The 22,419-nt window shown below is 42.5% G+C and overlaps 1 protein-coding gene across 6 annotated transcripts in view; it reads right to left on the minus strand.

The window, feature by feature from the left end:
• ANO1 (anoctamin 1) overlaps positions 1 to 22,419 on the minus strand; it is a 73,163-nt gene that overhangs the window by 19,892 nt on the left and 30,852 nt on the right. For 4 of the 6 annotated variants that reach the window (XM_065755020.1, XM_065755022.1, XM_065755019.1 and 1 more), the window contains exons 2-13: positions 21,354 to 21,532; positions 19,198 to 19,521; positions 17,237 to 17,335; positions 15,970 to 16,121; positions 14,825 to 14,879; positions 13,205 to 13,256; positions 10,662 to 10,727; positions 10,120 to 10,175; positions 8,157 to 8,198; positions 5,011 to 5,075; positions 4,291 to 4,425; positions 2,858 to 3,018 (exon numbers count right to left, since the gene is read on the minus strand). In XM_065755020.1, the coding sequence (XP_065611092.1) occupies positions 2,858 to 3,018; positions 4,291 to 4,425; positions 5,011 to 5,075; positions 8,157 to 8,198; positions 10,120 to 10,175; positions 10,662 to 10,727; positions 13,205 to 13,256; positions 14,825 to 14,879; positions 15,970 to 16,121; positions 17,237 to 17,335; positions 19,198 to 19,521; positions 21,354 to 21,532 (1,386 nt within the window). The remainder of the gene's footprint in view (positions 1 to 2,857; positions 3,019 to 4,290; positions 4,426 to 5,010; positions 5,076 to 8,156; positions 8,199 to 10,119; positions 10,176 to 10,661; positions 10,728 to 13,204; positions 13,257 to 14,824; positions 14,880 to 15,969; positions 16,122 to 17,236; positions 17,336 to 19,197; positions 19,522 to 21,353; positions 21,533 to 22,419) is intronic. The other 2 variants (XM_065755023.1, XM_065755021.1) reach the window with 1 other exon arrangement.

Here is a 22,419-nt window from a genome sequence, read left to right on the forward strand (position 1 = left end):
ATGATAAATAAGTGATTATGAAAGAGGCAAGTTTACCCAGAAGTGGTGTTCCCAGGGGAGCTTCCAGCAGTGAGCATTAACAGATGTGCTCACAAACGTTTGCCCTCTTGTTCAGCAAAAACAGAGGCAGGGAGAGGGCAAGAGAGCTGAATACGGAGGGAAGGTCACCCTCGTGTCCAGAACGCAGCTCTGCTCATGGCACTCATATTCCAAGAACAACTGCCAACCTTATGTCTGAGCCTCGTCAGTGTACCTGTACCATGTAACTGTCTCTTAAGAGAGCATGTCAGGTTCCCAGAGATCCCATCTTTCGTTCCTGGGGCTCCTGTCCCATGGCCTGCAGTATTCACCCGTAGTAAGGAATATGGACAATGAATGACATGTTGTTTAGTACTGCTACTAGGAGCTGTTTCATGGCTCTGCCTTAAAAAGATGCAAAATGAAAACACTGCATCTGAAACATGGCCAGCTCATTTCAAAGTGGTGGGCAAGTGTGCCAGGTATGCTGCAGTAGTTGAGCACAGCCGCTCCACCACACATACCTCTGCATTTTCATAACTCATCTGGGCCCATCAGCACAGACAGAGCTCAACACTTCCCAGAGGTTATTATCCAAATGATCTTATTTAGATTCTTTGAGACATTTGTGTCATTTAAGACCAGAGATTCATGCCTACTCCTTTGAAAGTAAGCCAGTATCACTCAGCACTGCCTAAGCTTCCCGGCTGGCCAAGGAGAGCCTGCTTTTTCGGAGAACAAACATCACTGGACCAAAGCTCACGTGTAATGCTGAACCTGTGACAGGCATGGGACAGTGCTGCAGCTGCTGTAACTCATGCAAGCATAGTTCTCTGTAATGTCGGCCTGGTAAACTGGTGGAGTCAACATCCCTGGAGGTGTTCAAGAAACATGGAGATGTGGCACTGAGGATGTGGCTCAGTGGGCATGGTGGTGATGAGCTGACAGTTGGACTAGGTCATCTTGGTGGTCTTTCCAATTTTAGCAGCTCTATGAACAACATCACAGAAAGACAGCCTGGCCAAAGAGGGTCATTGTAGGAATGCCCTCAAATGTAATTTCCTTGTTATCTTAAGGAAATTGTGCCACCTGAACAGGTTAGATTCCCATCTGCCTCAGTTCTTCAAACTGTACAGAAGCCTAATAAAACCCCTTACAGGCGGAGGTGCTCACAAATGGCACTGCAGAATATACACATACTTACATATAGAGAGAATCAATTTCTCTTAATACTATTTCCTTAAAAAATAAATTCATCATTCCCTTCAGAAAAATAATTTTGAGAAATCTTTAAAATTTAAGTTGGAAATAATGCAAATTCATGACCTTGTGGAAAAGCTTCTGATTTCAAATTCAAAATGACCTTATTGAAACAACTTTTATGTGGTGTTACATCAAAATAAAGTTTTATGTTGACCCAAAAAGAACTTCTGGAATTTCATATCCTGCTTCAAAACTATCTTAGAGATTAAGCCTTATTTTGCACAGAGCACAGAAACCATCTTCTGCCAATATGCTTGCCTTTGCCCCAGAAGGTAAAAAGTAGATGAAGGGATCCAGGGTTTCTTGCTAAGGAAAGGGAGGCAAACAGCCCTACTCTTTGGACAACAGAGCATTTTGTGCCAATACCTGTGTGGGGATCACAATAACAGTAAGTGAAAGAGACCGAAACTGACCGAAACTCGACTCTCCACATCAGTCTATTTAAAGCCTCTGACACGGCACCCAGCTTTAGGGTGTATCACATTTCTCCCTGTGCATTACATGGCCAGATGATCTCAGAGATCACAGCCACTCCTCCCTGCTGCAACTTCAACCTCCCCAGGTCTCCATCTTTTCCTTTGTATCTGCAGTGCTCTTGACCCTTCACTGCCCTTTAATCCCTCAGCAAGACAGCCCTTTTCCTTGGCAGTGAGCTCTTAGCATCAGCCCTTAGCTCACTGCAATTGAAATGAAGACAATGGTGAAGAAGATATTGCCCTAAGCAGAATTACACTGGTTTGTGCAAAAATCAGTCCAGGGCAAACTTCTTGCACTGCACTCACCAACGTTAGTAGCACATGGCTGTTGAACTTCACAGCTGAACATAGTGAAGCACATGTCCCTGTTCTCTGTAGCCTCTCTGTACAGGACTCCAGTTACAACCATGGGCTTTGCACCCATTGGATCCCACAGACACCCCTGGCACAAGGATGACCATGGCTCATGTAGCCCTCTGTAACTACTCCCACAGAAAGATTCACAATGCTTTTAACTAAATTCCACAGATGAGAAAAGAAAGGTTAAGTGATTTGCTCACAGGGCCACTCAGTATCAGAAAAAGTACCTAGTATGACAAAATTCCCAGTTCATGGTCTGCATGCTTGATGTCTTCTTGCTGATAAACTTAATTGCATCTCGGAACACACTCAGAAATCAATCTTGGTTTGTCCAGAGACGTTAAAGGCCATTACACTTCCCCATGGAGCCCCCCCCTCAACCCCAAAGTACATCAATACATTTCTTCTGTAATGCTCTAAGTGGAAGCTGGCTCTGCAAATAGATTTTTTTGGCGAGCTATGCAATCTTGTTAATGAAATTTTGACATACCATGCTGCAGTTTTATGACAGATGCTTAACAATTTCATTTGATATTCATCTTGAGCAACTTCTTGAATTTTAGCTTTCAGTCCAGAATATAAATTCGGGAGTGGCAGTTTCATGGCGGGGATGGAGGGGGGAGCAAGAGAAGTCCTTTATATAATTAACGGAGTATAAATATACTGCTTTATCTCTTCTGTTTCTTCCTGTTATGTCTTAAATAATTAAAAACTTAACATCAAGGCATATATCTCCTTACCCCAGAGAGCCATGAAGACCGAGAAGAAGACAGTTGCAGGGTTATCAAACAGATGACTTGCACGAGCAGTTGCACAAGCAGAGCTCATCTTCCAGTAACTGCATGTTCTGTCACACAAGGGACACATGGTGATATTGTTCCTCTGGTCACACATTTCCATACTGCAAAGAAGCAATACACCATATGAAAGGCAATTCAGTGTAGCTCAACATCCATGCTTTCCAGTCATTTCTGATGGTCTACTCTCCGTGGCACAGCATCTGTTTCTGATCTGTAGGATCAACAAACACTACTCTCATAGTCCTTTCCTCTCTTGGCCTAGTGAGCAGCTTCATCCATAACCTGTGCTAACGTGGGGGCTGAAATAACAGAGGAATAAGGCTCTATGTTTTTTATTACTGAATATTATTGTTAAAAAAAATAAGCAACTTATTTTAAAATACTAACCACAGCAATACATAAAGTTCAAGAGAAGTGCTGAGTATCAAGAGATTGGAGTTCAACAAATTTAACTTCTCTGCACTCCATCTGCAGAAGAGCAAGAGTAATGTTCTCCTTGACTTTCTTCCACTGCTGGAAGCAGCACAAAGCAATCTTAACAACAACAACAACAAAATCTATTTTCTGATATCCATTAATCTGCTTTGTTAATCACCGCTCTTGGTTGTATGTAATTTTCATTTACAGCTGATGATGCATGCAGGGCAAATAATGCAAAATCATAGGGCTTTATAATTATTATAATAACAAAACATACTGAAATTTAAAAATAGCGGGACATCACGATTTCATTAATCTGACTGCAATTGCTTAGTTTAGACATATATATTCTTGATTTATCTTTATGTCACACAATATGCTTTTCAGCATTTTAAGAAGGGAGCACTAAAACCTATCATCAGCAGCCTTTTGTTAGCTTCACATAATGATCTGCATTAGAAAAGAAACCCACACCTGAGCAACCAGCCAAGAATTAATTTTAGTACATCAGCACAGCTCAACAAGTAATATTAACAATAACTGCTAATGATTTTAAGACATGCTGCAGTTCTGGTGCCCACACTTGGCCCTTGGTTGATCTCCATCACTTACCGGAACAGGAACCCCTGGGGCTGCACCCTTCCCCATTCCATGCAGCTCTCCCACTTCCTTCAAGCACAGCTCCCAAAGAGGGAACGTGCAGGATGTGAGGAAAAACACGGGCAGAGGGCACTCACTGCACCCTGGTCAGCGCCAGCTGGCAGCCAGACCTGGGATGCCATGGCACTACAGGAGGCACGAGGAAAAGCCCAGGAAATAGGAGCCACAGTTTTCAGCTGTGCTCACTCTAGGTACGTGTTACACAGGTAACATTTTCTTCTGGGATTCTAATTGTCTCAAATAATAAAAATATCTGTTGTGTACTTTTTTAGTTTGCTTTACTTTGCTTTTACCTTGGTATGTTCTCATCCACAGTTGCACAGCCATAGAGGAAAACGATAATCCCTACAATGGAAGCTGGAATAAGCATTTGTGTATAAACTCCCAGCCAGGCAAAATATAGTCCAATCTTCTCTCCAAAGTATTTTCTGAAAGACATTAAAGATTTTTTTAAAAAAGAGAGAAGAAAAATGTTTCCTATTTCTTAAAATATAACACGGCTAAAATTATGAATCACAGCTGGATTAAGCATGGAGAAAGTAAGATCCGATGACCTGTGGGAATGTTTTCCTCGGAGGACTCTCTTTCTCATGCGTGGAGTAAATCCAGTGAGGCAGGCACCACAAAAGCCAGTCAGTCCAACTGGACATTGTTTTCCTGTGTTTCTGCTTTGTGAATTGATATCTTTGGATGTTCTGAGAGCTATTCCTCTTACTAAGGCCCCTCATTTTCTGTAGCACAATTGCTCCAGAGAGCCTCCACTGTTACCAAGAGTGAATGAAACCCACTAAAAGCACTGAAACCCCACACAAACCTCCTTCCTACCCACCCTAGCTCCCCCAGCTTCCACTGGGCTGTCCAGGTGTTTGACTACTGCTGGGCACAGTGATGTGCACATTCACAGCCGTCTGTCCTTGGGAGTTTTGTGGGATGGCTCCAAAGGACCCAAGTGCTGCAGGGCACTGGCAGGTATGGCTGCACAGCAGGAACGTGCCCTCAGGGCTGGCTCTTACCTCACCAGATCAATGGGCTGGTACTTATAGAAGACTCCATAGCTTGCCCACTCCTCACACAGGAGCTGTAAAAGGGAAAGGAAGGTGAAAGCTGAAGCCCCCCACACACAGCAGATTTCTCCTTTGCAATGCTTGTGCTGTGATCGAGTCTCACCTCTTTGTGGTTCCCACACATAATTCAGATCTGCCAATATATATGGCCTGCATTAAGTATTAAAAGCAAATTTGATGATCTGGCATGCTATAATGCAGTGATAAATTCTAGTACATTAAAAGGCTCTTCAGCAATGGGATTGATGGATAACTACAGCAGAGATAGGGAGAACAGTCCTGATTTTATGATCTACAGAAGGAATCTAGCAGAAAAGATAAGGAAGATGAACATGCTTTGAGTTACAAGACATAGAAAACAAACATAAGTGGGTTTGTTTCTACTGCACAAGTATTCAGTGCTCATCAAGAGGAGAGATGCAGAGGTGCCTTGAAGTTCACATTTAGGAGATGCTCAGCTTTAAACTACAAGAACGTGATGATTTTCACTCATCCTTTTGGTCAGGATACAGGCCAAGAAGAACAGTGATGCTCATTAATGATTTATAAAATTGAATTCCTCATAAAAATAGCCTCCTCTGAGACCTTCAACTTCCCTTTTACTTTGTAAATTATATCAACAGTGCTTCTCTTGTCTAATTTTTTGATCAGCTAACAGACTGAAAAAGAAATCAGTGTGTAAAATGAACACTGGATAATTCTCACTGGCCACCTGTACCATCACCATCGCTTCTCCTGGGATGAGGGGACCAGCCTGTCTACACATGCCTTCTTTTTTTCCCTTGGTTTAACCCAGTTACAAGAGATAAGGATTATATTACTGTACAAATCAAAGAGATATTCTGTTGGTCATTTCTGAGACCACTTCCTAGTGGAGCAGCCCAAGCAGGATGCCACTGCTCAAGTCCATAGCATCCACGACTGTGGCAGCAGAAACTTGGTGCACACATCCATACTCTTTGCAGCAAAGCAGGGCCAGGCAGGTGGGCACTCCAGCCACTGCCCACGCACAACCCTACCTCGAGCACTGTATTGCAGAGCCAACAGGGTTTCTAGAACAGTTAGCAATTCTTCTGCCAAATCATTGGTCAAACCTTCCAAGTTGAACTTCTCCATTGTGCTTTTGAATCACTCAAAAATATGACTTTCCTTTTGTGATGTCAAAAATGAGATTGGACTATGGATTTTCCCCTCACTCTGGAAAATAATTAATCTTTACTAATTTCCTTACAACCAAAGGCCAGAAAGTGAAACCTGAAAGGCAGGTTTTTATTCAACATCAGCATTCTTGTACGTATGATTTTTATTCTGCCGCAGGTTCCTTTCAACCATTTTTCCAAAAGTTCAAGCTTTTCTTCCTATGCTTGGAAACATGCAATGATTCAGACACTTCAACATTCATGTGCACCAGCTGAAACTTTTTATCCTTCTAATAAGATAAGTTAGTGCTGGAAATGAGATGATTCCTCAGTAAGCTAATCTGGCCAAGTCTATCAGGAAACACTAAATGGAGGAGATTTTGCATCAGTGTCATTTTTCACTTTTGTACAGCACTTCAAACCAAGTTTGCAGTTAAAGTACAAATGAATTATCTCATTTATCCTGACATTTATCAGCTTGATATTCAAAGCACAGCTTCAAAGACATGATTACAGAAGATCACTGAGCTATCCCTAAATATTTACTTCATTTCTATGTCTCAAATTTAATTTTGTTTTAAAAGGCACAGCCTGGCCTAGCACTGGATTAGATTAAAGAAAGCTTCAAGAAACCAGAAGAGACATGCCAAAGCACACCAAAAGATTATTTGAAGGAACTAGAAGCCAAAAGCCAAGGTAAACATTTCAAAACAGACAATAAACTTGTGAAATAAGTCTATTTGTGAAGTTAGTAGTAAAGAAGGTAAAATCCAGACACTTACAAAACATGGACTTTCATCCATGCTTTATCCTTTTTGTTTGAGGGATGTATTGCTCAATGGTGAAATGATAAGCATGTGGTATTTTTAACGCAAATCAAAGAGGGGATAAGGGGTTGGAAATCAACAGTAGCTGTCTCCTAATGAGTCATTTACACGTTAGGCCCAGCAGACCTCTACTTTTGGATACCTGTTTTCATAAGGCTAATGAGAAGGTTTAAGACCTGCTTCTCCTATGCCCTGAGCCATGCTTTTCCCCATAAAAACATGACTGTGAAATAAGTTGGAAAGGCAAAGGCAGGCCTAGTCTCTAGTCTAGGAGCTCAAGGGACATGACACTCAAATTCATTAATTCCTCCCTTGAAACAGGGATGTCAGGAGCAGGCTTAAGCTTGCCTTCTGCTGCACTGTCAGTGAGATAATGTGCTTTAGAGGAGCACGGTCACTTGTGTGCAGAACTTCCACTCCAAAGTTAAGAAACTGACATTTCTGCAAAGCATAGGCAAATTTGCATTTTCTGATGAGAAGTATTCCCTCAGAATGATTACTACACATATGTTTTTCAGTATACATACACTAAAATCAATTTAAACTGCAGGCTTATGCAAAAAGTGATACAGTGCATCAACATACTTCCATAAGGCCATCTCTGGATGTACTTCCAATTAAAGCTTAAATGAAAATTAAGAATGAGTGTTTATGAGGAATGAGCCAATCTTTGTCCTTTCCAGCAGCTGACATGCCTACATTTTGGGCCTGATGCTAACCCCATTCTCAAGCGTAGCAGCACATAAATCCACAGGGTCTGTAATGCATTTTTGCATGGGTGGCTGTGGCACGAAGCTGGGTTTGTGTTGGGTATGAATATCTGAAGATAGCTGAGCAAATTCTCAATGGCGTAGACTCAAAGTTACTGCACCCTAACTTCAGGTGTTATGTCTAAATTCTATCAATACTTTCTAACGTGATAAATGCATCGCTACTAAGCTGGCATTTTAAACATAGCCATACTGTGCTCCACATGAAGGCAAACTGAAATGTTAAAGTATTCACGTACTTCTACTGCATGGCATTTTTGTGATACGTTGTGTTTGAAATCTTGGCAGTGCCCAGATTCCAGCAGGTAACTTCAGGCTGGGACTTTTTCAAGTTTGTTAACCCCCTTTCATCCACTTACTTTTCTGTCGTTGGGTTCGACATTTTCACCTTCGTAGTCACCCTTTAAGAAAGAAAACTCATGTCAATCAGTGAGTCATGCCCAGAGCTGCTATGCCTCCTGCATGCCCATATATCCCTCTCACTTAATGCATCAAAACCAGAAAAGCAATCTGTAAAATAATGCTGCATTTTAGGAGTTCGTTTGTTATAGCACACTTAGGTCTCTTGTCATCCGGCACATTAAGAAAGAGTAATGGTGTCCATCACTGGGGAAAAAGGAATGAATAAGTGATAAAGGTGGCCTAAAAATGTCAAGGGAAAGAATGTGGTATTTCCGTGGTGTTTGGGGTTCACCTCAGGCCACTTGACAAAGGAGAGAGCAGCTGAGAGAACTGATCTGTACCCAAAGTCTCCAAACATTCAGGGTTGATTAGATCTGCAGAGCTATTTTTAAGCATGATAAAGGAGTAAATGAAGACAATAAATAAATTACTTAAAACAGAGCCTATCAGTAGTTATCTAAAGAAGTGAGGCCAGTACATGCAGAGAAGTTTATTTAACTGTTCTGCATTTTTAAGTGATATCACTGTAGCTTATGAGTGCCTGATGCTTGTGATAAGCATCAGACAGATGACGGGCCTGTTGTGATTGCTGTTACTCAGAGATAAAACACTGGAGACATAGCGAACAGGACAGAAAACTAAGACAGTATGCTTCATTCACACGTTCCCCATGGGACAGCCTGCACTAGGCTTGGCACTCTCCGGACACTTGTGCAGCCAGTGCATCACGAGCAGTATTTCTGTGATGTCCTCTTGACATCTGCCAGGCCTTTTCACAAGTCTGGCTGAGCAAGTGCTTGACAGTTCTAGTCATGATCTGAACCTCCAGGGGAAAGTGTCACCAGCACCCAGCTGCTGTGTGCCTCCAGCTTACAGAATCACAGAATGGTTGGGGCTGGAGGGGACCTCTGTGTCCATCTGGTCCAATCCCTGCTCCAGCAGAGATACCCAGAGCAGGGTGCTCAGGACAATGTCCACACAGCTTCTGAAGATCTCTTAGGAGTGTCTACAACCTCTATGAGAAACCTATGCCATCACACACCCAGCATACAAGTGCTGCCTGATGGTCGGAGAGAACCTCCTGCTCTCCAGATTGTGTCCATTGCCTCTGACTCTGGCACTGGGCAACACTGAGCAGAGCCTGGCTCCACCCTCTATGCACCCTTCCTTTGGGTATTTTTACACATTTATGAGATACCCCTAAGCCTCCCTTTCTCCAGGCTCAGAAGTCTCAGCTCTTGCAATCTCTTCGCAAAGGAGAGGTGCTCCAGTTGCTTCACCATTTTGGTAGCCATCCATTGGGCTCTTTCTAGCATGCCTAGGTTTGACATCACTTGCTTTGGCAGAATGAGGATCCACAGCTCAGGTATGGGTACCATCTAAATTCCCCACCTCCCCCTAATCCTCTCTGTCCCAGTGAACATTTTAACATCTCATGAAGTACACTGTGTCACGTCTTTAGGTTTGTTTGTTTGTTTTCCTCAAGTGACAATGAATCATACAGACACAAAGTCACAGACATCTTTGTCTGCTAAGGTGACAACAGGGAGGTTTAGATCAGGGTATGAGTCCCTCTGTGCTCCAGGAATGCACATGCATCCTGCCAGTGATGCCAGAAACTTTAGAAACAGAAGGGCAGAAAATAAGAAAACAGTTTCATTTGCTAAGACACTTAAGTGCAAATCTTCTATTATCACATTAAGACATCACTCAGGATCATCAAGGGTAGGACAGAGGTGGGAAATTCACTAATACTGAGCACAGTGATGGAAACAGCCTGCAGAAGTTACTGCAGTCATACAAGCAGGAAGTTGTGCTCCTGAGCACCAATGTTTGGGATGACGCCATTAATACATTACGTATTAAGGACTGCTTGGTGTCAGACAGCAGACATGGAAAATACATTTCAAGATCACTTACATCATGCAAAGGATATGCAGCACTGTAAACTCCATTGGCAAGCAGGCTGGTGATCCCTTGAAAAATAAAGACACAATAGTTATTTACCATTTCAAGTCTAGACAGTCTCACTTCATCATGCTTCCTGGAGGTTTCCCTCAAAATAACAGCCATTTGGTCAGCTAATGATTTTTTTGCCATCTACACGTACTTTCATTTTTAATCATATAGGTTATTAAACATGACTCATTTTATGAAATGGAAAACTGCAGAGAGCAAGAAGAAGTCATATATATTTGAGAATCAAGAATTAGAAGCCGATGACTTGAAATTAGTCATTATAATGAATTACATTTTCTGAAAAGTCAGATTTAAGGGCAAGCCTGCAGATTTGAAAGTATGTAGCAGAAGGCTTGATCACAAAGAAGAATATGGCTGAAATTGATGGTATAAGGGAACACACATACACACTTGCCATACGCACAGAGCTTTGAATTTAGATTTCAGATTGATTAGAGAAATTGTAGGGAAAGCCTTTGCAAAGACCTTGGCGTAATACTTACCATATTTACCACATTTTCGTCTTTTATTTAAAAGGGCAGTTTCCTTCTTTCTTCCCTCTCCTTTCCCTGTTTACACATCCGTTTATTAGTTACATGCATGAGCCTGAAAGCAGTTAATGCTTCATCTACAAATATGGGGCACAAGGGACAGGTTCTGCCCTCTCGGTTGCAGTACCACTACCTCACCAGGGCTGGAGCGCAGCGAGGCCGAGCTGGGGAAGGTGCAAGCACAGGGCTGAAGGGCATGTCCACTGAGGGACACAGTTTAGAGCGGTCACAGGTGTGGGATGATGGTTGGACTAGGTGATCTTAGTGATCTCTCCAGCCTTTATGAATTTGTGGTACTCCCTCCCACAGGTCACTTAGCCAAAACAAGGCCCTTGAGGGCTGCAGTGCACACACAGCTTCTCACACGCTGCTGCCTATCATACAGCTGCTGCCAGTGATGGAGGGGTGCCCACATCTGAGCGTGCCATGTTATTCATGGAGTTATGGCTGGTGATTCAACCAACTGGTCTTGGCTGTGGAACCAGAGCTACTTCAGGTCAGTTGGTGCAAAGCCAAGCAGTTCTCTTTGTGCAAGGCTAACAAAAAAAAAAAATCTCTGGCATCGTGAAGAATTCAAAAGAACTCACAAATTAAAAAAAATAAAATAAAAAATAAAAAGGAGAGGAAAAAATCATATGCTACAGCATGCTTCCTGCTGACCATCCACTCTTTGCTAACCAGTGTGGGACAGATAACATGAGCCAGGAAGCAGTAACTGCAGGTTCAGGAGCTGTTTCTGATTGCTCTTAAAGTAAGAATTTCTCAATTTCACTAATATAATAACAAGTTCACTCATATTTTTACTGTGCACTAGCTGGAGAAACTGCTCTGGGAGTATTTAGTATCTGCAAGTGTTTCCACACTTCTAGCACAGACAACTAGGGAACAGATAAATTGCCCTTTTAGGGCAGTACCAAAGAACTACGTATCAGCATTTAACATTAAAGGTAGCTTCACATTTTCACAAATTTGCAAAATGCATAATAAAAACTGCAGTGTTCGCTGTGCTGCTGCCCTTTCCTGCTGGACAGAAGTGTTGCAGCATTATCTGTGTTTGCTCAAATCCATTTGCAAGCTTTGCTGGGTTGTTACCCAGCATTCCAGTGCTGTAACACAAAGAACCCAATTGAGTTATGCTGATTATACTCTTGGATGTGCAGGCCTAATGACATTTTTACTGGGTATACTTTGTGACCTTGCCAGTCTATTGAAGAAGAACAACCCACAAATCCTACCACTTTACCTTCCTTTAGTTTCTGCTCTATTCAGCTAATCTCCGACCAGTTTCCAATTTTTGGATTAAAAAAATAAATAAAATCAAATGAGCAACCAACTCTAAGGCAAGAACTCAAACTGATCTACATGGTCCTCTCCCTTAAAGAGTCAACATACATAATTTCCAGTGAAAAAGATCTGTCATCAGACTCAAAAAAGGGACCTGAAAGTCACAGATTAACTTGGATTTCCCAAGCTACAGGGAAATAGAATTTCTGTTAATACTGGCTGAACACCAAGAAAATTCAGTGTATACAAGGATTCAACAATTATACATTGTATGTTGTTACTTCAACAATAAAATCCAAGCATAGAAATCACTTCTGGTATAATTGTTCTTCTATTATTTGATGGATTTGTAAGCAGCTGATGGGTCAATATTGAACAGAACTACCTGTAATTCAAGTTCCTATTGTTTCACTTAGCTCCTTGCAGGTAAACAAATGCTAGAACAGACTCTAACAGTTATCAAATATCTTCTCCCACATTCATGCATTTTTTCTCATCCAAGTATATTTCTACTCGTCATCTGTTAAGAAGACAGAACATGAGAGCCTTATATAATTTGGTTTACCGTTGTTACCTTTGATCCCTCAGACAGCTATATACCACTTCTGCCTCACAGTGTTTGAATTTGTGTTTACCTGCATTAGGAATTCGGTTCTTAAGAGCACCAGACTTAGGGCTGAAATACTAAAACAGCTGACTGTGGCAGCATGAACTTTACCTGCACCTGCTGTGAGGGCCAAGGGAAGGGCCAGCCTCAGGTTCAGCTCACTTCCCCTCCTAACAAGTGATTTTGGCAGTCAACATTTCACTCAAGTACTTGCAAAGGTAACACAGTGGCCCATAGGTTTCAGGGCAGTTATGAAGTGCATGGTAATGCTCTCATCCGCTACCATGAATGATCAACTGAACCACTGCAGAGCTTGTGTCACCCCTAGCTTTAGACCACCTTCCAGCCCTGCCATTAAAGGTCATAACTAACATTTGAAGGGCCTACATGCTCATATCTCATTTAGAATTGAATCTACAGATTCACATTTGAAAAAAACTTCCAAATAGCTACAGTAATTACATTTCCAAATGCAACAATTATATCCACATACATCAAATGATAGAGCAGGGGAAAAACCAAAACTTCACAGCCAAATACAACTTGCCATTATTTTCAATATCTGAAAACAATATCGATCTTAAACCTCAATAAAGTTCCTTACCCATGCTATATTTTGCTTTGGTACATGTTGTTCTTTTCAGAATTTCATACACCTGTAGAAGTAGAGTAAAAGAAAAGAAACAGTTGCTTGGGATATTGCCAGTGAGAAGCAGTCTTTCTGTGCACAGCTCAGATACAAGTATTGGCAGAACCAAGACACTGGTGAAGTCATTATTCATTAATAAAAATTGTCGTGCTCAGCACATCAGAGTTTCAAGATTTCCTTACACAGACCCTCCCTTACAAGAGAGGAAGGCTGAGCTTGCTGGCCAGTCACCATGACTATTGCCTGACATTTCCCTCCTGTCAGGCCACCCACCCCTGCTGCCCATGCTCTGCAGTGCCTTACATACTTTGCTGTCTCCAGCCTCATGAGCTTGCACACGTGCAGCAGCTATCAGAAAACAGGTAAAAGAAACAGTTTGACCTTAACATTTCAGACACTGGTGACAAAACAGACATATTTGTTTTACGATTTGTTTTCATTTATTGTCGAATAACCTTTGCACACTGGTATGGGGCCAGGATGGCAGGGGAGGTCAGCCTGCATTTTTTGATGTAAGCATTGGCAGCTCTTCAGGGGCAAGCAGCACAGTTGCTGCCTGCTGGGGTCATGGGGGGTTACCTGAAGCTGCCCCTCTGTCCAACGCTGTCCTTTAGCCCCCAAGGGTTAAAGAGCTGTCACAGTGAGATGGCCAGTTACATAATGTTTTGTTGGTTTTTTTTTTTTTTAATAAGCTCAAGGTCTCCAGCTTTTTCTATTCACCAGAGCCTCACAGGGAGTGACTAGATTCCTGTTCATTTTGCTGTAGGTGGGAGGGTCAATATTTGCACTGTGGTTTAAAAATACATATGGGAAAGGCAGGAGAGAACTTCAAGTAACAAGAATACAAAGAGAAATGCATACAGGATAAGAAGATGCCAGGCACTGCTCAATCTACCTTTTATTACCAGGTTATTTGCAGGGATTTCAAATGGATCAGCATTACTGCTCTATGCCTGGTGTTCCTTAGGGGCTCTAGGGAAGTTGGGCAAGAAGTCAGCATCATGCTTTGCAGAATTGTCACAGCAATTGCTTTTTGCCACAGCCCTGGATGCTGCATGGACTTTACTAATATCCCCTTTAATATTTGACTACAGAGAAGGACACACTTTCTTGCCTTTCTATTTCATGCTCTGAGTCATAAGATATTACTCAGATTTATTCTGTGATATCTTATCTCTGCTTTAGGCTTCACTTCTTTCAGGGAGCTGCTGAAGCCTGTAGAGTTGCAATAGAGCAGTGCATAATTAGGGACAGGTAGGTGCAACACAGAACCTAAATCTGTTCCCTCCTAGTGATGTGCCTACTAGGAAATCATGTTACACGTTCACCATGAACCAAAAAGAAGATCCAAATCATTGTTCAAAAGGCAGCAACTTGTTAGCATCAAGCACAACTTACCATACAAGCTAAAGCTGGAAATATTTATTGGATAAATAATAAATGTCACAGGTGATCTCTGGCCTTTGGTACAAAGGGACAAACCTGCAATAGGCTTTGTCCTAAAGTCAGCAAAAGGGCTGTTAACACCAGGATGAAGGCACTATCCACCATAAATTATTTATATACAGTACTTACTATAGTGCTTCTTGTTTTGCTGTCAAAGAAGGAATCTCTGTCAGACAAATCAAACCTGTTAAAAGATCAGAAGGAAGCCCATTATGGTAAAAATAAATAAATAACAACAACAAAAAACAATATAGTAATTTCCTGCTCTTGTTGACCTCGTTCAATATTGTCTTTCCTCCTGAGGTTCTCTCGTATCTAACATTAAAGGGTAGCTTTTAGAAACGTCATTAAAAAGAAAGTTCAACTTTTGCATTTTAAATACATGCTTTATATATTTATAGCTTTTTCCACACAAACGATGCTGTCTGTGCTCATTTAATTGAATTCCTGCCTGCTATGGTTTCTTTCTCCTAATAATCTTTATATGTGGGCTGTACCTGCAAAACCTGTACGAGCACTCTGGCTTCCCTCATTCAGCAAACGCCTAGATGGTCTCATTGAAAGCAGCCACCTCTGCAAGTATCATGAGGCATTGCCAAACACAAGTTAAGGGGCACCTTCTAAGCTTTCTCTCACCTATCAGTCTCCTTTGCTGCAGGAACATCCTACATGCAGCACATGTATAAATTTAATTCCTGCAAGTCTAAGAATACATCAAACGTCACATACATCAACTGGCCCCACTATCAGGCACGTGAATCTAGTACACAACTCCATTAGTGTTCCGCATCCCTTTATTAAAAAAACAAAAAAATGTCCGTATCTAAAGTGAAGAAATCCTGCCCTGGGACTGGTATTTGTTCCAGCTGGCATGCACATAAACACACTCTTCAAAGCTTTGCCTCTGGGATGCTGGCCAAGGAAGAGCAGCAGCAAAGCAATCCAAGGCGAATGAAATTGGCTGGGCCCCACCTTAAGATTTTTTTCCTCCACCCACATCTACAGCTACTCTTACCAGTCCACTGCTCCCACTGGCTTCATATCATTTACAAGACGAGATCTAATTTGCCATATATGTGAGCTGCCCATACCAGATCACTGTCATTATCTTTGTCTTTATTAATTCACAACTCTGCCTATAAATTTTACTGAGCATTTTCATTTTATGTGGAAAAAAGACTACAATCAATGGCATTATAAGTTTTGCTTGACACTCATTTTCTTTGCAGCCACTACCAGAGCAGCCCAGGCCTGCTGGCACCGTGATCACTTACAAGTGCTGCTTCTCCCTGGAGAAGGGGTAGGAAAGGCGCTTCACTGTCTGTGGCTTGTGCTCAGCCACCTTGGGCTGGATGGGCTCTGTTATCTTCTGAATTACCGAGTTGATCTTTTTCAGGAGACCGTGGGTCTGATTGATTTGATACATCTAAGGGAGCAAACAGAAGAATGGTAAAACTCATTTTCCGGTTCAGAGAGACACACTCATAGGTACCATCTCCTCAGAGCACAAGGACAATGAAGTAAGGGACAGAAGTATTCTCCACACCCTGCAGCAGCAGGGGCTTTCCTGTGGATATTCTGCAGCTATCAGGATGCTCTCCTCATCCATATAACCAAAGATTATTCAGGATATTTTGCTTCCATAACAGTGAAGCCACTATTCTACTGAAGTTCTCTTTTTATCTAATTATGCTTCTGACTAAAATCAGTGGTAAGTGAGGCAATAATGGGAATTGATATAAAATCCAAACCAAATGTGTAGTTTTAGCACTGTAATAAATGACGCTGAGCTTTGAGAGTGTCTCTTTCTCCATTACAGACTTCCCTCTGCAGTCTGAGACATGCACTTAGCATGTTTAAATATTAATCCATCTCTAAGCTACTCCAGCTAAGCAGGTAGCAGTCTATCATGGGTGACTTAGAATTTAGCTCACGATGAAAATACACCGTTGTATCTTTAATGACATTTCAAATATTCTGAGAGGTAATTTATTTTGTGGTAGCGTCCCAACTCCTGCAAGCATGACTGATGAGGTATGTAAGTAGCCACCTAAACCCAGCGAGACTACTGCGTGCAAAGTAGTACATTCATTTTTTAGCAGTCCAACCTTTTGGGTGAGAAAGAAACCACCAAAATGAAGAAATAAATTTCACTATCAATTGCAACCTCCTTTAAAACACACTGGGAGGGTAAAGCACTGAATGAAATCACTTGCACTGCACACAGACAACAGCAGGAGACAGGAGTTTGAGATTTCCATCCCTGCTTCTGCTTAATCTTTCTGTTGACCCAAGCAATAAATTTTGTGACTCTCCTACTTTTCTTGTTAAGTGCCAGGGGGATGCTGTCTTCCTTGCCAGGCTGTGCAGATTAGTTCACTATTTTATAAGTGCTTGTGGGAAGAGAAGTATATTTGTAAGGGGTGTAATGGGAATGTGTTTAAACAATGCCTTCCAAGGGGGGGAGGAGAGGGGAGGGAAGGGGACAAAGGGACAAAACACCAAGAAAAAGAGAAAACAAAAGAGGAAAATTGTACTTACCTTTTTTGTGGGCATCTTGAGCTTAAGAAACTCTGCCTCTCGACATAGTACATTCCATGGTGCATGGATTTTTACAAATCCAACACCGTGGATCTTAGTCTTAAGGGGAAAAAAAAATAAAGCAAGAAAAAAGGTTACTGGTGAGAGGAAATTAAGTATTTTCCCCCTTGTGTTTCACCCACATTTAGTGAAAACTCATTACAGCCAACACTATCAGCTCATTTGTTTGAGCTGAGCAGTTTCTAACAACAGGACAATCACTGGGCACCTTTCTGCTTTGAGCTGATATAAAACGTGACTCAGAAACGCTATTGTCTTCCAGAACAATCCCCATTAGGTTAAACAGATAAAAAGATAAAAACTGTTTGGGAAATAAAAGCTAATGGCTACAGACACAAATATAGACTAAGCCAGGTAAATTTGTTTCACAGGCACAGGGCCAATGCCATACACTGTAAGGTATGGAGCTGAGAAGGGTCCTTGCTGCCTCAACAAGGGCTGCTCAGAACCCACAGTCACAGCTGCAGCACGAAGGGACAGCTCCCTTTCCTTGCCTGCCTTCCAGAAACCCACTGATTACTCAGAGGACATAACTAACCACCAGCCTTCCAACCAGCCATCATTTCCAAGCCATCCTTGAATTTACTTCCCTGAAGAGCATTTTAGTGGCTTAATGAACAAATGAACAAAACTACTCTACAACAACCTGACACAAAGCAATTTGTATTCTCACATAAGCACAGAGAATTGAAAGATTTTTTCACACTGTACCATCAGCCTCACCTGAAATTTGTGAATTAGGGGTGGCATGTTTATTTATTTAACACTGATTGTTGCTCTGGATATTTAATGTCAACTGTTACATCTTGTAAATAAAACCAACACAAACGCTCCCCCTCTCTCATGGGGATTTCAGGCACATTGGCTGGATCAGTTAATTGTAATAGCTTTATTTGAAATTAATATGACTGCAGCTATTTCTACTAATCACACATTGGCAGTACTTCACACACATCACATTTTCATGCTGTTTTCAGGGTACAGGTGAAGTGCTGTACTCTTGATATCAGAGAATGGAAAGAACAAAACCACAACCCAGAGCCACGTGCTTGAACCACAGTATTTAGCAGAGCACCTTGCACAAACATGATTCTCCAGAGGCTGCACCAAGGCATGAAAATTTTACTGTCTGCATCAGATATTTCTCATCAGAGCCAGAATTACTGGTGGACCCAACCCAAGGCATACCGTCAACCCATCAACCTCTGATTGCTGTTTACAGCTGTCTAAACCTCGCCTCCAGCTATGATAACACATCAACAAGCTGTGTGGCAGTAAGGCACGTGCCATGGTGAGTGATGGCTAAGAAGCTCTGACTGTTGCCCTGGTAATCGTCCCCAACTACTCTACACTGATGAGACCACATCTGGAGTACCGTGTCCAGTTCTGGGTTCCTTGATTCAAAAATGACAGGGAATTTCTAGAGACAAAGATGAGGGACCCAGATCATCTCCCATAAGAGGAAAAGCTGAGAGACCTGGGACTCTTCAGTCTGGAGAAGAGAAAGCTGAGAGGGGAACTCATAACTGTTTATAAATATCTAAAGTGAATGAGTCAAGTCAATGGGGGCGGATTCTTTTCTGTGGAGTGTAGCAATAGAACAAGGGCAAGGGGCAGAAACTGTAACATAGGAAGTTTTATAGTAACACAAGGAAGAACCTCTTTATTGATGGATTGATGGAACACTAAAACAGGTTGCTCAGAGAGTGGTACGGTCTCCTTTCCTGGAGATACTCAAGACCCTTCTAGATGCCTGCCTGTGCTACCCCGCTGTTGCTTTAACAGGGGGCTGGATTTGATGATCTCTAGAGGTCCCTTCTAGCCCCTATGGCTCTGTGATCTTCCCAGACCTACCCACTAGCCACCCCCCTTATCATTACACATCTACATTAGTTCCTTACATCCTCATCATGTTCCAGTTCCAGGCCAGCCTCCACGAGGTTCCCCTCATACTCCTCCCTGCGAAACCTCTTGTCATCTTCGTGGCAGTCTGCATGGGGCTCACTCTCACCCATCTCCATCTGCACACCCTTCCCAGGCAGTGGGTCCTGCTTGGCACTCCTGGCACCCGCATCATTGTGCTGGGCTCTCCTGGCGAGAGTCCTCCCTGCTGAAGACTTCTTGTAGTGATATACCAGGATGTAATCCACTTTCCTCTTGCCATCTCGGAAGTACAGTCCATACTTGCAGTCAGCATCTGGATTTTTGGATAGGGAGTTCAATAACTGGGAGCAGGGAGGGAGTGTGTGGAGAAAAGGAGAATAATTAGTGCAGTGTAAAACAGGAACCAAGCAGAACAGGGTCTGGTATCAAGCATTACTTTCCCAGTACACACCAAGACTTAACCACAGGAAGCAATCCTGCAGGAGGAGCCCGCCCATGCTACTCACTCAAAACAATTTTGCAAGTTAACACTTGCAATTTTCTTGATAGCCAGCTGGGATTTCATTGGCCAGAAATAAATAGATAAAATGACTGGGGTTTAATCTAATTCCCAGCACACTGCTTCATAAGTCAGCTACTGAGCAACTTTGGTTGTTTCCACTGAGGGTTAATTGCCACTAAGATCATCTGTCCTCTTCCATCTGGGACATCTGTGTTTTAGTTCTGACAGATAGATTGATATCATGTGCAAACATTTCTCACTTCTTTTATCTATTGCTGCTAGTTTGTATCATCTGAGAAAGAGATCAGCCCCCATACAGACCGAAGGGAGCCAGCTGGGCGCCGAGTGCGGCCAATACCCATGGACTGCAGCCAAGGAAGCGTGTTCCTTGCTAGCTGAGTTCACCACTCTTCTTCCCACTTTTAAACCCCCAAGCTCCCTCACAATCTGAGGGTGGCAAGGGCTTTATTTCTGCCTTGAACTAATGCTGTACAGGTTGGCTGTGAAGTGCTGCAGGACACAAGAAACTTAAATTGCAAAACACAGCCCCATTTTCACACACTTCTTGAAAACTGGACCAGATAACTGTAGAGACATAATACCAAAGTACTAACAAATATTAATTTCTGCCTTTCCTTGAGCTTGTTGAAAAGTTGACCCTCTTGAGGAGCAGCTGACATTGTAGGAGAGTCAGTTGTTCAATGCATACAAAAGCCTCAACACATTCCCTAATGATAAGACTACCTCTACTGCACTGTGAAATGGATGAGCCAAAGGACTCCAGAGGAGCCTGTTGTCCTGATTTAAAGAAGTAAATAGAGTCTTTTATGGATGTTCTCTAATACTGCAAGATTCTTGTAGGCCGCTGAAGTGGAGAGGTGCATCAGCCAAGACATGAACCTGTTCTTCTGCTTGTAGAAGAGCATGAACAGCATGAACAGCATGAACCCTGTCCCTCGGCTTGTAGAAGAGGCAAAGAAAGGGCATCTCAGTTTCAAAACAGTCCTGACAGAATCATTCCACCACACTCAACGCTAATTAAGCACAAGCACAAAGAATCAAGCACTGCTTTTTATGGTGAGTCTTTCTCCAGCAAGGTCTGTTACATAGCTCACCCCACCTCCATTCCTTCACCTGAATAAGCTTACTTTTATGCACTTATGACACAGCCAGCTCCTAATCCTGCTGTGCGTTTATGTTACTAACTTCCTTTAAAACTGCTGATAAAAAGTCTTAACTGAGGGACAATTAATGATACTAGAAATCTGACTATGGGAAAAAAGCCTCTGCTGCATGCTACAAACTGTTTAACATTACTTCTGCTAAGAACAGTTTTCACACACAATTTTGGACACTTCTGTGTTCTGCTCAGTGTGGGCAGAGATTCAAAGGTTGCCGCAGCCTTACTGACAGATTACTCTGAGAATAACCAGTCTCTTCTTAGGCTACAAGTTAAATAAAGGATCCCTTGCTTCCCTTCAGCACTCCACACACCTAAGTACCATGCCCACCAAAACAGCAGGTGCTGTGGCTGGCAGCAGCCTCCTCTGCACCCCTGAAAGGGGAGGGGGAGACTGGCAGAACCTCCAAGGAAAGGGAACACTTAGGAATGAGGTAAGGAAAAAAGCACAGCATGCCAGGTGCTGCACATCTGGCAAGTTCTTTACTCACGGTGCTTTCATGCTGGTCATATCCTATATCCTCAATAGCTCGGATGTTGATGATGTGAATGCCCTTCTCTTCAGCAGGTAGGCAGGAGTATTTCTTGTTCACCCTCATTCCTGTCTCATCTGGAGCCTCACTGAGGTCGTCTGGCAGAAAATCCACTCCATGAAAATCACTGTCTGCGTCTGAAAGGAAAAGGAATGACTTCATCAGGACACTTTAATCCCAACACTTGCTCCTCCCAGAGCCACCCAAGCTTAGACGTATCCTGTTCCTGCCCTCAGCTGCCAATGAGCCTTCCTGCAGGGCTCCCACCCACCCCTTACTTTGGTTTGGGAGCTCGTGGCCCTGAGCTCAACTTCCTCCTCTGAGGAGTGTCTCCAACATCCCCCCCATGGTACTGCCACACCAACTAAGCATACTTTCCCTCAGGTACATATGTACCACATAGAATGTGATGAACCATTCCCACTTACACTGTCTTCTGAATATTAGGTTTACTCAGTCGTACCCAGCCAGACAGCCTTACTGTTCCTAATTAGTATTTAACTCTATAGGTGGGCTAAGGGATTTCATGTATAAATTTTGCTACAAACTAAACAACCAGCTAACTGTTGAAAAATAAACCACTGTTTGCATGTGTACATTTATACACGCAATGGAAGGCAAAGTTTTTTGAGATTTGATTCATTTTGACACTGAAGCAAAATATTGCAGAACTATGCCTTTTTCCAAAACCCTTGGGAGCAGAATTTGCTTGTCTAAGAAGCAAAGATAAAGCAAGAATTTTAGAATTTAGCCTTGAGAGGATACTAAATTAACTTTCCCCCAAAAACAAACAAGGAAAACATGCAGAGGAGCACATTCTAGCAGCTAGACTGCAACAATCTGTTGCTGCAGCTTGTCCAGTGCTCTGCCCCTAGAACAGGGAACAGCCAAAACTGTACACAGTATGCACAGTGCCTCAGGGCCTTAGACAGACGTAGCCCCTGAAAGAAAATACTCCCTTTCTACCTAGAGCTGCCATTAACTTTAGGATGAGGTAAGACATTGCATTTTAGCCAGCTATTTC

Source organism: Cyrtonyx montezumae, unplaced genomic scaffold, assembly GCF_038088225.1.
Source record: "Cyrtonyx montezumae isolate F1298 unplaced genomic scaffold, pur_monq_1.0 scaffold_10, whole genome shotgun sequence".
NCBI classification, from domain to species: domain Eukaryota; kingdom Metazoa; phylum Chordata; class Aves; order Galliformes; family Odontophoridae; genus Cyrtonyx; species Cyrtonyx montezumae.